Source organism: Osmerus eperlanus, chromosome 12 (assembly GCF_963692335.1).
Source record: "Osmerus eperlanus chromosome 12, fOsmEpe2.1, whole genome shotgun sequence".
NCBI lineage: Eukaryota > Metazoa > Chordata > Actinopteri > Osmeriformes > Osmeridae > Osmerus > Osmerus eperlanus.
Genome location: NC_085029.1, coordinates 9,634,940 through 9,651,736, shown reverse-complemented (window position 1 = coordinate 9,651,736; position 16,797 = coordinate 9,634,940). Strand labels below are relative to the sequence as shown.

The 16,797-nt window shown below is 49.0% G+C and overlaps 2 protein-coding genes across 3 annotated transcripts; one reads left to right on the top strand and one right to left on the bottom strand.

Moving 5' to 3' along the window:
- The first annotated feature begins 2,509 nt into the window (after nucleotides 1-2,509).
- LOC134031191 (uro-adherence factor A) lies at nucleotides 2,510-12,850 on the top strand. The gene is made up of 3 exons (XM_062474723.1): nucleotides 2,510-2,769; nucleotides 2,872-2,969; nucleotides 5,140-12,850. The coding sequence occupies exon 3, from the start codon at nucleotides 5,271-5,273 to the stop codon at nucleotides 11,670-11,672; it is 6,402 nt and encodes a 2,133-aa protein (XP_062330707.1). The 5' UTR covers nucleotides 2,510-2,769; nucleotides 2,872-2,969; nucleotides 5,140-5,270; the 3' UTR covers nucleotides 11,673-12,850.
- A 298-nt stretch (nucleotides 12,851-13,148) lies between these two features.
- Nucleotides 13,149-15,967, bottom strand: LOC134031362 (bone morphogenetic protein 2-like). Of its 2 annotated transcripts, XM_062474962.1 has the most exons (6): nucleotides 15,433-15,964; nucleotides 14,847-15,102; nucleotides 14,551-14,690; nucleotides 14,324-14,440; nucleotides 14,039-14,219; nucleotides 13,149-13,941 (listed from the first exon to the last, which is right to left on the bottom strand). In XM_062474962.1, exons 2-6 carry the CDS (start codon nucleotides 14,941-14,943, stop codon nucleotides 13,532-13,534), a joined length of 945 nt encoding a protein of 314 aa, XP_062330946.1. In that variant the 5' UTR covers nucleotides 14,944-15,102; nucleotides 15,433-15,964; the 3' UTR covers nucleotides 13,149-13,531. The 2 variants fall into 2 exon arrangements, with proteins under 2 accessions (XP_062330946.1, XP_062330945.1); XM_062474961.1 differs by having other exon boundaries at nucleotides 14,847-15,967.
- Between the last annotated feature and the right edge of the window lie 830 nt (nucleotides 15,968-16,797).

The following is a 16,797-nucleotide window of genomic DNA, read 5'->3' as shown; positions in this document are numbered from 1 at the left end:
AGAGGATTTGAGAGAGACTTTGGTTGCATGCATCTATTTTCAGACCAACGTCCGACATTTTGAGTGCATTCTTCACATAGTGTTTAAACACAACACTGTTGTAGGGTTATTTTAAAACCTTTTATAAATATTTTGCGTTTTTTAATACGGTTTCGGTTAGCTCCTGACTATGAATGGAGCCAATCCGATATGGATAAGGAATGGTGTTTTAATTCCATCTGCATGACGTTGATGCGTGTGTCCCTGAAGTGGTGGGTCAGAATGTCTGGTCGGTGTCCTCCATTGCCCTCCAGTCTGTCTCATCCTGTGACTCTGCAGTACCCTTGTTTGTTTTCTCTAGCTCTGCGGGTTAACCCAATCCCTTGGGACACCTGCACTGGTAAGGGGTTAAGTAAGTGTGAAGGATGGTTGGGTGCATGATAGGTAACCTGGGCTGAGAAGCGAAGGCTTGAGAGGCCTAGGCATTCGTTCTGCAGGTTAGCTGATTTTAGAAGTATTCTGCAGGCCAAGGTTTGAACCTGGTTGGTGATATGGAGGAACCATAGCAACAGGGCAGGCTGCCCCAGCCAGTCAGTTCAGCTGTGCTAGCTTTCAGCAGCAAACAGGAACCACGGGCATTCATCCAGCTTCCACTCATCCACATACTGCGGTCAGTGAAACAGAAATACCTGCTTTTACTGGGCAGCCATGACAGTTAGTCAGCCACACTTGTGTCTGCGTGACTGCTCAGTGGATGCTCTGCCAGCCAGCCAGGCAGCCACATCCCGAGCACTGCCTCTCCAAGACCCATGTGTGGTTGTCCATCACATGGTCACACAGGCCCAGCCTGCATGCCTGGTATCCTCTAGAGAGAGGAGTCCTCAGCTCCAATCTCCTATTATAGCGTTGGCTGGCTGGAGGAGGGTTTGACTGGAGGAACTGATACAAGAGACCATCTGGGTCTGGGGTTGGAGGCTGGGTTGCTAGGCGGAGAATGAGATAAGGAGGGGATTTTAGAAAAAAAATAATGGTGGCCCAGAAGGTGAGAAAGAGTGTGTGTAAAGTGTGAAGAGTGTGCATGAGAACAGAGGAAATAAAAGACAGAGCGAGAGACAGAGAGCGAGAGACAGAGAGGTAAAGACAATGGGGGATAGGGAGAGAGAGAGGTTACAGATAGTAAGAGAAAAAGAGAGAGAGATAGGGAGAGAGGGAGAGAGGGAGAGAGGGAGAGAGGGAGTTGCACTGTAGATAGTAAAGGGAAATGCACTCAGATTGCACTGCTCTAAAATGTCACCCCAGTGCTGACAGCGCCAGAAACCAAATATCCCCCAAACACTGAAGGGACTTTCCCTCGTCAGAAAAAGTTACCATAAGAAATTACATCTTCATCCCTTTGATTATTGTTAATTCTCAAATATATTCAAGAAACTTAGATGTTAGACTTTGACTTCACAAAAAAATGAAAGTTTGCATCTTACAACAGGCTGTGAAACAATCCTTGTGTATGAGCATCTAAGAAATCTCTCACTTCAAATGCGAACTTGTTACCCTCTCTACGAAGTCTCTCTCTTGAAAGACAAACCCGTTCCCCTTGTGTCTATCCCCTCAGCCAACAGTCTGCACAGTGTGTCTGTCCACTCAGCACAGCCAGTGTCTGATGCCTGCAGGAGTGAGGCTGGCCATGGCCGCCTCCAACAGGTGTGACTTTGACATGTGACTGATTAGCTTGGACGTGGAAGGTGTGTGGAGATGAGAGGCAGGCGGCTACTGTATGAAATACAAGGCTACCGAAATAGACCAGCTGTCAGATAGAGCAGTTTCCTACAGTATTGTACAGAGGGCCGCATGGGCATCACACAGTGATTGACGTTTAGAGACTTGGTAAACCATGGTGGGTCGTATAGAGCTGGAGAGGTGGAAGGCAAGCATGTGGCGTTTGCATGACGTTTAATGGAATCAAACTCATGTCAATGGAATGTTTAAAGTCAGTCTCAAATAGGACTCCTCTCCTCTCCCACTGGCTAATTTTAAGCTAAAGTCACCAACATTCTATATGTCTCTGATCTTCACAGCAACAACGTGTTTCAGTCACACGACCACCCACCCTGCACCAGCCGTACCTAGTGTAGCCTGGCCTAGCAAAGCAAGCCCAGCCAAGCATAGACCCACCCAGTGCAACCCTGTCCACCAGTTCAGCCCGGGCTGGCTTGGTAAACAAAGCCTGGGTGAGCAGCAGTGTTGAAACCAGACCTTTCCCCTCAGGGGTCATCAGATACTCCAATCCCATCAACCTCCTCTTCACGGCCAGTGAGTGAGTGTGTGTGGAACTCATGCAGCCCAGATTATGCAATATTCTATATCTGACAAGTTGTTTGTATCGAGTCACGGGCTAAATGTTAGCCAACCGCTAACCTACCCCACCCCTCAGACACCCAGCCCCCCTGTGGGTCCAGCAGCTAGGCCAGTGAAGGCTCCACTCAACCTCTCCTCACATTGGATGGGCTGTGTATTCTCATACAGGCACTTAAAAGTAAAGAAGGCTCAGGGTTCGGACCAACGCTCTGCTGGCGACAAAAATAGCCAGTGACCGTTTCCATCCCATCTGAATGCCAGGCTGCTGCCACTTGACACCCAGAGCTTCTTCCAACATGCAGGCTAGCTAACTGCTCCCAGGGTTACTGCTCAGTTTGGCCACGCTGGCCGCCGAGGCTATTTCGGTAGCCAGTCTTCTGTGCTCACCTCTGGGTCCCGTTCACCCATCACATTTCATCCTAGGTTTGGAGACTTGAAGTGAGTTCTGCTACGTTAGCTGTCTTTGGCTGCTTTTTCTATCGCTTCTCGTTTTTGGTTGTCAGTCAAAAAGTTGCTTACAAACACTTTTTTTTCTTTCAGCCGGTGTTGTGGATTCGTCTTACTCTACGGATTTTTCTTATGACCTTTTTTCCTGGCTTGTTTTGACCCTATGACCCTATGGGATACCCAATCGGAAGGTGAGGAAGCTTTAGAACTTGAATTTGGTCAATGTTTGCCTTTCCCTGGAGACATGAGGAAACGGGGAGATTAGCCAATGTGTTGTGTTTCATGAATACTCAGGAAAAAGTTTTTTTACGTCAACTTCTACATGTTGTAAACTTTTGGTAATAGTGAATGATAATTTCACATGAGAAATAATTTCCATTTCAATTTTTTTCAATCAAGCATATAGACAGAACCTTTAGGAGGACTGAAGTTATTTACATTTAGTCATTTAGCAGACGCTCTTATCCAGAGCGACTTACAGTAAGTACAGGGACATTCCCCCGAGGCAAGTAGGGTGAAGTGCCTTGCCCACACAATGTCAGTTGGCATGACCGGGAATCGAACTTCGGATTACTATCCCGATTCCCTCACCGCTCAGCCATCTGACTCCCTATGCTACAGTATCCCCTGTGACAGTTATGCTACAGTATGCTGCATACTACAGTGTACGCTTGATGCACCAAATGCTCTGTGTGGCGCTACACCAGGCCTATCTCTCTACTGTATGGGTTTATTTAGAGCTCCTTTAGGCTCCTAGGTGAGTGAGCTTCCTCTACTGTGGTTCCTCCTTGGGTATAAATACAGCAGCAGGTGCTGAGAAGATTCCCTGGTCTACGGATCAAATATTCAGACTCTGGAAAATAACTACACGACAGCCAAACTCTCCTGGAGAGCCAGTGCATTCTCTAGCCTACCATCATCAGTTTGTGCTGGATCCAGTTCAGTGTTTTGTGTCAAAGGGAAAAGTATTCCTCAGACCTCCCTCTTTGTTTGTAGGAATCAGTTTACTTGGGTGAAGTTGAGATGATATCCGTTCGGAGATAAACGTCAATCCATCTTCAACCATGGTCATGGCTGTTCTCCACTTCCCATGGTGTTTTAGAAACAAACTCTCTCAACAGAAACACTTTAGCTGCAATACTTCACATACACACAATGTCAAACCTGCTCGGTTTATCTCTACCTTGCTGAAGTGGTGGTACTTTTAAGGAGTGGTTTTGAGGGAACATTTAAGAGGTGATTGATAGGCCAATGGTAAAGCTCTCAGGTCAGACTGTATATCTGGGTTAATGAGCTATTCTAGGCCCTCACCCAGATAGCTAAACTGAGCTACACAGCTGCTGCTACGTTGGACCGGGAGTGATATGTTGTGATTTACTTGCATTCTCAACGCTCAGTTTAAACTTAGTCGCCATCTACAGCTTTTAGTAGCTGTGCCGTGGGCATGGCTTGTGTAAGCCCCACTCGTTAATCAGCGGTGGAAAAGATGTTACGGTCTTACTGTATCTTTTGAAGGTGACCACGGGGCGGTGAGTTCGGGTCCGCTCTCTCAACACAGCGCTGCGTACACACACCCGCACGCACAAGCGCACACGCACGCGCTGTGCTGACACTGGGTAATCGCAAACGGTCCAACAAATAACATGTGATTCCAGTGATATCTGTTTTGGATACACCTTCATGCATGTACAGCAGACTTGGACAGTCATGCCGTGGCCCGTCGTAGGTTATACAAGGGACAACAAGAACAGACGTTTTTATGGTGGCTTCCATAAAGATTGAATATTTACGAGGCCCTAGGGTCACTAGTGACTATTTTCAGGCCACTTACTGCCATGGTCATAGCTCATATTCAGGAGGGGGACAAGGAGAGCTACACCGTTCGGTCCCTAAAATAGCTCGGCCACGATATGGAGTGTTTGTCTGTGCTGTACACAGCGACAGGATGCCTTGGTTTGGCATGTCATGTACACAAAGGTCATCGGTGGATCTATGGGGTTCAAAGACATGATAAAGCTATTTAATTGAACATGGGCTTGCATGTTATGTTAGGAATCACATTATCAACATCCCAAAGCCTGGCAAAGGTTGACAATGTGGCACATGAATATACATAATGAAAGATTAAACCCTGTGTCTCAAGACAGAAAAATACTGTGCCTGCTTTAAATGATAGTCAACATTCAGTCTATGTTTGTACATTCAGTACAATCATTCTTCCCATTTGTATTTGTCTCCTGTTTGTCTTTCACTCCCACATTTTGGTCACATTCATCTCTCTGATATGAGCAGACAGGCATACTGTACACTAAACTCGTTAGACAGTAATTCTGATTCTGTTCATCTCTGTCTCCTCTCCAGGCTGCTTGACCCTACTGTGGATGGTAAGCTGACCTGTCAGGGTCCCAACTGATCAAAAACACCAGACAACCCGCTGCGGTCTGAGGTGTGCGACCAGCGACGTCCTCGCCGGGACTTCCCGTTTTGCCGCCATGACATGCGTGGAGAAGCGTCCGCTGGGCCACCGCTCCGGAGGGGTCGGCATGCTGCACCACCGCTTCCCCAACGGCTTCACCGAGGTCTTCATGGACGAGACGGACCGCGAGGTCAGCAGCCTGACTGACCGCGCCTTCCGCAGCCTCTGCGTCGGAGACGAGGCCGTCTACAACGATGACTTCTCCTACGGATACTCTCCCTTCAGCTGCCACAAGCCTCTGGTGGAGATGGCCTCGAAAAAGACACCGAAAGAGGGTTTCTTGAAAAAACAGCTCCAGCAGCAGCATCAGCAGCAACTCACCAACGGAGGCAGCAACCCTCAGACCGGGAGACAGAAGAAGGAGATGTCGTCCACGGTGTCGTCGCTCCTCAAGGCCTTCGGCACTGCGGAGGATGGCGGTGAGGCCTCACTGACTAAGAACGGTTACTCCTGGGATAAGTCGGCCCTCCTCAGCATCCAACAGGAGCTGTCTGAGTTTTCCTCGGATTACCATAGCATCCTTTCTGATGGACAGTTCAACCATTCTAAGAATTCCAGGGACGGGACGTTCAAGACGTCGGGCAAGGACGGTTCCCAATCCAAGAACAAAAACGGGAAATCCAGCAATCTCAGGAAACTCAACATCAAAAACTTTTTTCTGCACAGCGAGTTCAGCCCCTTCCAGGCGTGGAGGAACTTACATAGGTTTCCATTCAGCCAGGGGGACATTGCCACCTCCATTATCCCCTCGGACAACCTTCCAAAATGGTATGACTCGGTTCTTTACAAAGAGCTGACGGAGGCACACCGGATAGAGACTCTGCCCACAGAGGAGACCTGCCAGGACTCTGCCCCTGTGGAACCCACCACACCCCCTGCACCTCCTGTTCCACCCAAGGTCCCGCCAAAACCCCTCATCTCCCTGTCTGAGAAGAGGTGCTCCTCCGAAGGAGGGGAGGCTGGCGCCCCCTGGAGGCGAAACCGAGCTAGAGCCAAAAGTGCCGCCCTGGGTAACAAACCTGGCGTGCTCTCCCCTCCCCACGACACCTCCAAGCAGGCGGACGTCAGTCCATTACCGGGTAAGAAGGAGGTGGAGGTGAAGGCGATGGAGGAGCCGGGCTCTGTACCCTCGACTCCCTTCAACATCTCCCAGCTGATGACCCCGGTCATCCCGTCCAGACAGTCGACCGAGACCTCGGAGGTCCTGCAGACGGTGCTCTCGTCCTCAGCCTTGGACTTGCCCCTGAGGCCCGGCTCAGAGGCCAAGGTGACCCCCGAACCACCAGTCAAACGAGAGAGCTACAAGTCCATTGCCTCGAGTCTGCTCTTCAATCTGAAGGACAACAGGAAGAGGGTCAAGAGCAGGTACAGTCCGTCCAGGTTCAAAACGTCCGAGCTGACTGACCGCAGTAATCAGTCTCCGAGGTTGGATCCGACTCTCTTCAAATATTCCTACGCTGGATCTGACGGCACCGCTTCTGGTTTGAGCACGCCGGCCATTCTGAAGGATGGACAACCCATACGCAGTCCGCTCTTGGAGTCCTCCAACGGCCAGACGGTTTCACTTCGGAAATACCTTGAACCTGAAAGGCCCATATCGGATGATTACTTGATATCAAACCTATTGAAGGAGAGAGGAAGAGAGGCGGCGGGCAGCAGGAGTCTGAGTGACTCACAGGAGAACACAGGCACGTATGGGGGTTCCCCCTTCATAAACTCCAAGACGAACAAGAGTCCACTCGCCAACAAACAGAGCTATCCCTCCTTGAACCTGTATAAGAAAGCTAGTCCTGAGGTGAAAACACTAAACAGAGACACCCTTTCGGTTCCCAACGACAACCTTGCATGGGAAAGCACCAAAGGAGTGTCTCCCCTGTCTGACGGCACGGCGAGGCCGGCCAGAGACGCCACAGAGATGAAAGACGTCAAAGATAAAACGGTTACTACAATGGACATTATCAGAGCTGCCAAGGAGGCCATAAGCGCCGCGAAAAACAAAGCCCTGTCATCGACTCCAAGAAGCACCAAGAAACAAGCCAAAGAAGCGATAGAGCCGAGGGAGAAGGATGTGGGTGAACAGGCGCTGACTACCAAGGAGCTGACCAGGAACACTGGGGTTGTGTGGTCTCCTGAGGAAAACCAACGTCAGGCCCCTGATAGGACAGAAGCACAGGATTCCACAGCTGCGTCTAAGAACAGCGATGCTCGACGAGCGCCCCCTCCAGTACCTAAACGAGCCACCGCCAGACCACTTGAGAAGCACCAGGCCAGGGACGGACTCACCAACGGGGAAACAGGAAATGATGTATCCGTGCCAAAAGAAACGGCGCCAGTTAGAAAGCAAGGCCGGTTGAAACACATCTTCTCAGCCAGACAGAACAACTACATCAAAAGCCAGAGATCCGCGGTATCAGAGGGAGGCGAGGAAGAGGAAGAGGAGGAGGAGGAGGAAGAGCTCGAGCCTAGAGAGGAGGACGGATTTAACACAGACTTGAAGAAAGACGATAGACGTCCAGAGCTGACCGCGCCTAGAGAGATTAAAGATAGTGAACACATCATTAGTGATTTACATGCATTGAAAGAGCTGGAAATGGCAAGGCTAGGCGACCGAGAGAACGTGAAGAATAAAAAGCCAGGCCACAGGGAAGAGGAAGCGAAGGTGAAAAACGACCTCATTTCGAGGGAGCTCAGGAACATCAAGCGGGGGATGCTGTCGATGAGAGGAAACGCGTTCTCCAAAAGGGAGCCGTTTGCCAAGAAAGAGCAGGAGCAGAGCAAGCGCGAGGCGTTCGAAAAGATCGACAGCAACGTCGTTGTCAACAAATCGCTGATCAACGACAACTACGACAAGGCCAAGATGGCGCTGGAGGAGGTCATAACGGAGAGGCTGAAGTATAAAGGCTCCAACAACCAGGAAGAAGACGGGAAGTCAGTGCCTGAGGGGAAGGCGCAAGGTGACAGCTACGTCGCCAGAGTGCACGATCGCAAACAAGCCAGGCAGGACACCCAGAGAGCTGCGGACGACAAACAAAATGGCGCGGAGGCATCGGTGCTGAGAGAGAAGGAAGTGAGAGAGAGGCTGGGAGATCTGAGAGATCACAACCACATAATACAGATTCTCTCCCAGACTGAGAACAAACATGGTGACATCCACAGGGCGGGAGGGACGGTCAACATGCTTGGCATGGACAGGGTCAGCGCAGAACTCCACAGAATCATAAATTGGTCCAAGGAAGAACAAGACACGCCCCTTGGTGATAGTAGTGGTGGAAATGAAGGAAGGCGGAACGAGAAAAAGCAAGTCAACGTGAATGACGACAGAGACAGCAGTGAGGCGAGCTCTACGAATGTATCACGGCAGACTTCTGTCGAAACAAATGAAAGTCAGATGAGGGAAAGGAGAGACAGCAGGTCCGATGTGCCACCTGTTCCACCTCGTGTTAAGAAAGGATTGAGCAAAAAAGATGGGAGCAGTGAGAAAGACGCAGAAAGTGTGTGTGAGGACATCTGGCAGAACAGCATGAAGGATAGTGAAGAGTTCCAAGCCATGAAGCAGAGAGGTCAACCCACAGGCCAAGACAGCGAGGCTGCAACCGAGAAAGAAGTCACCCAGGGTCAAAGTTCAGGTCTAGAGAGGGATACTGAAAAGCACAAGGTTGCAGCAAACGCTGAAACGGATGCGCTCAGAACAAAGACTGTCAAAGAACAACCCAAGGCCGAACAAAACGACACCAAGCCACTTGAACAGCCTAAAATTAAGCGGAAGGCCCCTTTACGACCAGATGACGAGAGGGACAATAAGGAACACAAAAGCCCTGCGCACAAAGAGAGAGACATGCAGAATCCATCTACTGAAAAACCCGAAACACCCAATACAATTCACCAGGACATCTCTTCTGGTGGAGATGGACTTGTTCATGATGCGGATGTCCATGGAGAGACCGTTTCCCCATCCCTCCTGAACGTTCACACGTCCAACCAGAGTCCGCCAGACAGGAGCAGTCAGTCCTCCAAATCGTCCTACTTCTCCGTAGAGAGCACCCTGCACAGAAACACAGAGACCGACTCCGCCATCTACCACTCCCTGGACAACCTGATTGACGAGATGGATGAGGAGGAGCAGGAGGATGTCGCAGAGGATCTGGGGAAGACAGAAGTGAAGTATTACACTGTTAGTGACCATGATAGTGAAGCGGAAGTGGAGGACATGTCAGAGATGTCTGCTGCTGAGCCAGAAGGGGTGGAAATACCTCATCCTGAGGTCAAGAGAAAAATATTATGGTCGCATGTGGTGAAGAGGAATGACGATGAGGACCAAGAACCAACTGTGCAATCATTGTCCAGCAGCGATGTGTGTTCTCCAACCAACCACTTATCTCCGGTTGTGCAGTCACCGCCCAATAGCCATGTCTGTTCACCAACCAATAACCTATCACCAACCATTCAGTCACCGCCCAATAGCCATGTCTGTTCACCAACCAATAACCTATCACCAACCACTCAGTCACCGCCCAATAGCCATGTCTGTTCACCAACCAATAACCTATCACCAACCACTCAGTCACCCGCCAGCAGCAATGTCTGCTCCCCCACCATTGAGAAACCAGCTTTATTCAAAGTGAAGGACAACACGTTCAATCACAAACGGCCTGTGTTGCACCTGCCCATCCACGACCCTGTCGATCGCCCTCAGCTGCCCAGAGAGAGTCTGAGTGCTTCTGAGAGAGGGGAAGAGAGTCACCAACATCCCAAAGACAGTGTTGACCCCTATCAGCCAGGATATTCTGCCACCAGATCAGATAAACCCGCCATCAAAACGACAGAAACATCCGAGCACACCACCCCCTCCTCCTGTTCACCCATGTCTCCCTCAAACCTGGCGCCCGACAGCTTCAAGGCCAGCCAGTACGGGGCTTTCCTCGCAGTGCCCCAGGAGAACGACAGAGCCTTGGGCTTGAGCCCTTCATCCGAGGGGAGGGAGAGCCTGGCGGCCAGCACGGCGGACACAGGGGACATGGACACTCTGTCCAATCCTGCCGTCCTGGAGGGCACGGAGGAAGAGGCCTCCAAGGTCCCCAGTGAGAGGTCGGGCTCTGTCTGCAGCGGGAACGACTCCCAAGGCCCCAGCAAGCCCCCCGTGGTCCCCCCCAAATCGGAGAAGGCCCTCCTCCGGGCCATGAAGCTGACCACCAGGAGGATCCAGAAGGAGGAGGCCAAGAGTAAGCCAACCCACAAGAGTCGTGGCGGCAGCAAACACGGGAGCAACAAGCGCAAAGGGGAGAAGTCGGAGCAGAAGAGCAGCAGCGTGGAGGAGAAGCCCCCAGGTACGGAGGAGCACCAACGGGACAGGGTGGAGCAACCCGGCCACAGCGATCGCCATGACCGGACGGAGCGCAGCAGCCACGGCGACGGAAAGCACGGCCGAGAACCGAGGGCGGAACGCGGCCGCCACAACCACGGCGACAGGCCCCATGGCGGAGGGGGCGACCACGGCCACGGCCATAACCGAGAGACCGGGGAGAAGGTTCACCCGGGTTCCTCGCCCTCGCAGCGTCCCGGACACGGTGGCGCCAAACCCATCCACGAAAAGTACCACGGCGCCGACGGGATCATCAGCGACGTCCCTGTATACAAAGCCCTGCCCGGCGACAGACACCTTGTCCCTGAAAACAACCAGCTGCTCCAAAGGTCTCAGAGCATTGACAGGTACGTCTTGGACAAGGCCGAACACAGGCTCAGGGCGAGTGAGAAGCCGGCGTGCGACAGAGCCGACCCGAGGACTCAGCGAATCGAGCGCTCCATCATGGACGAGCTGCAGCAGAGAGGCAGGATCCGAGACAAGCCCGCCAGGGACAGGCAGGGCCAGAGGAGCCGCAGCATCGACACCTACATCAGCGAGACGGCCGACGCTCCGTCCAATCCCGCCAACCTGTCACGCCAGTCGAGCTACACCGGCCAGCTCTCCCGCCAGTCCAGCATGGAACACACCATCGTCACGCAGTCCTTCCCCATGACTCAGCGCAAGCTCCTCCAGGACCCCGACTCGGGACAGTACTTTGTTGTGGACATGCCTGTCCAGGTCAAGACCAAGACTTTCTTCGACCCGGAGACTGGGAATTATGTTCAGCTGCCCGTGCAGCCTCCAGAGGGCGCTGTCCCCCAGGCCTCCACCATGGAGGTCCTGAACACCCCGCTGGTGCTGTACCATGGCTTTGTCCCGGTGCCGGTGTCGTCCGTGACGGCGCAGCCATCGGCGGTCCAAGTCTCCCAGCAGGAGCAGGAGTTTGAGCAGCGTCTGGAGATGGCGAGGCAGAAGCACAGCAGGGAGGGACACCCCTACCTGGAGCCGGTGTACCGATCACAAGACCACATGCTGGGGGAGTTCCTGGGCACAGAGGAACTGGACTGCATGAGCTGATAGGCTCTGCCGGTGGCCTTATGGACCCACTCACCCGGGGGTGACAGCAGCCCTGGGGGAGGCACTGTAAAGGCAATTTGAGGTGGACTGTGTGTGCTGACTAACTGATTTAAGTAGCTTTTAACACGGATTCTGGCTCCTCTTTGTTGTTGTTTTTGACACCTGATTGGTTCAGAGGAGGAAAGGTGAGGGGGCAGACTGGTTTAGCAGAGGAAGGGTGAGGGGGCAGACTGGTTGTGGCCCTGCTCCCGTCCTGAACCCTGAGGGGGCTCCTCAACACTGTGTTAAAAGACAGATACGAAGTAAACCCGGGGAAATGGAAATGAAAGAGGAGAGAGAGAGAGAGAGAGAGAGAGAGAGAGAGAGAGAGAGAGAGAGAGAGAGAGAGAGAGAGAGAGAGAGAGAGAGAGAGAGAGAGAGAGAGAGAGAGAGATGGAGCTTGAATTAATTTGTAAAAAATGGAACTCAAGGATACATTGCGTTTTAAGTGTCTGGTTTCAGGGATTTGTGAATGATTTGTATGATATTTGCAGTTTGTACAATTAGGCGAGATACTGTATAACAGTGTGAAAAGAACATGGACGTTCCATGTACATTATGTATTTTACATGTAAACAAAGAAAGGCAGATTGATTGTAAATCTTAAAAGGAGTTTAATATATTTAACTGAAGTGGTTGTCCCTATATTTCAGTTTTTTTTGTTGATGTTGTTAAATTGATTGATGCTGTGTAAAGTTTCTGTTTCTTTTTCGAGTTATTTTTTCACCAAACCGTTAAATCTCACAATTAGAAGTTTATCTATTTGATTTATAAAAATTAGATTAGATTTCAAGTATTTGCATCGCGTTTCGATCTACGTTTCAGTAAGTCTTGATTAAAATGCCCATTAGGCCAAGTATTATAAAAAATATCTTGCATGCAGAAGTTTTCAATTGATGGAACTATGGTTTTCAATTGATGGAATTGGTGGTGAGTCTGTCAGACAATGTTTTGTTTGATGCTAATATACTTGCGAGTTTGAATGGCATTGGCACAAGTGGCAATACTTTATATATTTTATAACATGCAGGAGACGTGGACATGTCTTGCACTTTGGTTGTATTTTGCATCCAATGCCTAGATAATGCAGGGCTGTATTTTGTCTGTGAACCATTCCAATAAAGACATGTTATGTTAAAGACTGATTGTAGCCATATTGATACATTGTACGGTCGAGATTTTCCTCCATATTTCACCCAAAATGTGTGCCTAAAGCAACACAGAATATAGGCTACTTTACTGAAGGTGATTTCAATCAGCAGATTTGCGGGCCATAGCGTGCGAAGAAGTTCGCTTCATCGCTGAAAATAGATGCAATCTATTTACGTAATACCAGAAATTGGGTAAAGTGTGAGAATGTTACTATCATAACAAGAAAGGCCAAGCAATTTCACAACTTTTTAATTTCGTTTATTTTTTTAAATATATTTCTTTTATTCACATTGTGCAATTACAATAATTGTGCATAGCAACAATTACAAGGCCTACTCTTTGATTTCATTGTGGGTGATATTACAACATCGCTGATAAACTAATAAGTATCTAAATATTTAAGAAGAACAATCGAATAAATCCATAGTACCATAATGGACGGGAAAACAATTATCCCCACACACGGGAACGCGCGGCATCAGCACCATGGCCAGCACCGAGCATTTGCACAAAGAAACCATCTTTAAAATAAACAGTTTATTCCTCAAAAAAAGCGCAACATAGTTTGTACATTTCATTCATTTTCCTGCAGGGTACCCTGTACATAATTTGAATACGAGGAAAATATAAGCTGTCAATTCACAACAACGTGTGTGATCCCAACTCAGTCAATGACAGCCACAGCTAATCGCCACCATGTCATCGTACTGTTTCAGAACTACGTTTTCCTCATCGTCGAAATAAAGCAAACTGATAGACTGAAGTTTGTCAGGCACGCAGCACGGTGTATCCACGTCGTTGGAGACCTTTAACGCATACATGATGGACTGCACAGTCGCGTGGTTGGTGGCGTGGAGACTCTCTCCAAGGGGGAACGGACAAGAACCCTTGCAGTGATAGGTGTTGTATCCCCGCGGGGATATGATCCAGCCAGACCAGCCTATCTCCTCGAAATCCACGAAGAGAGGTACCCTCTGACATGTCAAGGGACGGTTGCGGAGGTAACTAGGTGCCTCGCGCCTCCGCCTCGCTCGGTTTTTCTCTTGAGCTCCAGATTCTGCTACATGGTTGGCGTGCCCTGCAAGCGTACGGTACATAACCGACAATAAAACGTTATGCTGTGTTTCGTCATATAAACCCCATTATTAACAACCTTCTCATCATGAAAACAATACCTAGTTTCGGGGATTGGTGATTGGTGGTGCCCGGTCTCCCGTCGTCTGAGAATATCACCAGGTAAGCGTCCTTATCTTCCCCCGGAGACGAAACCACAGATTCCATCCAGTCTCCTGAAGGCAGCGTTGTAACTACCAGAACGCCATTGTTCTCCTCGCTGTTCCGGATCCACTTTGACACCTGTCATGAACGATCACAATTTTATCAGTAAATAGTATTCATCAAAACTTATGTCAGCGCGTTTGATTTTCTTCTTTTTTTTTTTTTTTTTTTTTTTTTTTTACCGTTTGCGTGACATTGAAGACCTCCCATCCCTGAGTGTGTATCGGCACCAGACGGGATGTAATCAAATTTCCTCTCCAAGGCTTAACTCTGCTGTCCAACACTTCATACAAGTCCACCTGCGCAGAAAGTATCAGATATTCAGTGGAAATTGGCATACATTACTACAAACATAGCCTACAACATATGACGTGGAGAAATACAATAAATTAATCTGCATTCAATTTACTTTGTAGAAGTGGGGTCGATACGACATCCCTCCGAACTGTCTCTGTTTTTGCCTGAACCAGCGGAACTCCGCCTTGATCATCTTCTCATCTCGTGCAAAAGATGAGAGGTTGAAGAAGTGAAACCTTTCACCTGTGTGTCCTTGGAGAACAAACATACCTGACATTAAACTTACATACATAACATGGTATAAAACAATCAGAATTGTAATCAAATTGTCATTTGAACGGTCATGAAAGTTTTTAACTCAGGCAGGACAAAGCACACTATGTGCGCAATTACGCACACTAGACCCACCTTTATCCTCGAAGCTCCTGACCACGTTCCCCTCCAAGACCTCGTGGTTCCGGGGTGTTCCGTACGAGTCCGCCACGGCGTCGTACAAGTCCAACATGAACTTGGGCGCCTTCTTGTGCGGCCCCGAATAACTCTGAGGCAAACCGTTAAGGTGGAACAGCTCTTCCAGCTTCTTAATAGTTTTGGTTACGCTCGAACGAGGAGCCTCTTTGGACACCCCATCATAAGAGATACTGAAGAGAGACACGAGGCTAATCTGCATTGTGAATATGAGCCAGACGAGTAGACTCTTCATAATCATGCTAGCGACTGAGCCCGGTCTGTTGAGTTGGTAATTAGTAATATGACTGCCTTTGATAAGTGAGAGCCAGACCCAGTTTTAAGCATACAAAGGGCTTACAGCTGATTGGTCGGGATCATTGGATGATCATTATAAATCTATAATCAAGTAGCCTAAACGTTTGAAGAGGGTTTGAATGACAGACGAAAAAAGATAGCCAATACAAATATAGTTTGTCTAATATTCATGATTTCCAGTTGACCCACATAACCCACATCGGTTCTTCTGACCCTTTTGTCTACTCACACATATATCCTTGTCAACACGTCAAAAACAAAGAATAGATCACGCGCAGGAGAAAGCGTATGGATGACGTCCATGAATTGGCGACACCAAGATGGATGTTTTGCAGAGTTTGTCCTCGCGTGTTCCACCATTCCGTTTATCCGTTATCTGTATGAGGCCAGTTGGCCATCACAGAAACAAGAGCAAACGAATAAGCACACCTGTGACGCAAATGAAAACTAAGGTTTAGTCTCCTTGATGTTAAATCCTCAAAAAACTGCGCTGGTCCTTGTGTCCATGGCACCGCACGCTGGGAACTCTCCGTTTGGGTCTTGTTTGAAGAGTGACTCACAGAATGATCGTTTAAGAGAGCGTAGGTGTCTCCACAATCATAGATGTTTATTCGTCTTTTAAATTAATCGCGGATGATCTCAGATCAATCAAACTAACAATAGGGATCAAATTACTGAGATCGTTCCACTGATCAATGGAGCTTTCACTTATAACATGTTAATTAAATTAATGTCCCTTGAACCCCAACGACAGGATAATCCCCCCTCAATAAGAAGCAATTACTCACTCATCCTTGTCACATTGGACACGGGCCCACAGCTGGCTGTCAGAAGGTAGATAGATGTTTTTTAGGTCCGTAAAAACCAACACAAAGAAGAGGAGATAACCACTAATTGCATTTAATAACGTAGCTGCCCCTCGTTGCGCAATCTCCCCCCACCCCCCCCCCTACTCCCCCAAACAACGTGACATTGACCATGGAAACCATGGGTGAGTCTTATATGTGCGTCACTCCCAACACCTAGGTCTAAGTGGAACCCCCTCTGCACTCTATAAAGCGAGTGTGTGGGATCTCTTCAAATGTTTGGATAAGCCATGTGCCGATCTGAGATAGACCGGGCGGGAGACACGGTTTGACGGCTGTCGACATATCGTAGGGGAAAGACATTTATGTCTCTTAATGGACATGTTATTCTCGGTAAGGACTTGATGTTAGGCACAAAAATGTAACTCATCTATCAAGTTTTGTGGAACACATTCGTATGGTAAACACTGCATTTAATCTTTTAAAAATGTTAACCATAGAGTAGTCTGACGGATAATAATTGCTATACTCTCTTTCTTACCGCAGATGGCGCCATTGACTAATGTAAAACTGTATCCAACAAACCATCGTGTTGTTCTAATCCCTACGATTAGTAAAACCCATTAAATGAAGTGAATACACTACATCTGACTGTAGATTCCTATTCAAGTGCTAATCAGCTTCCTTCATCTCACAGTAAAGATGAAAGCTTTGAGCAAGTCATCCCCAAACATGTAGACAGCATTTAAGCAACGTCTGACTGGTCACTGGCATTGAATAACCAGCAA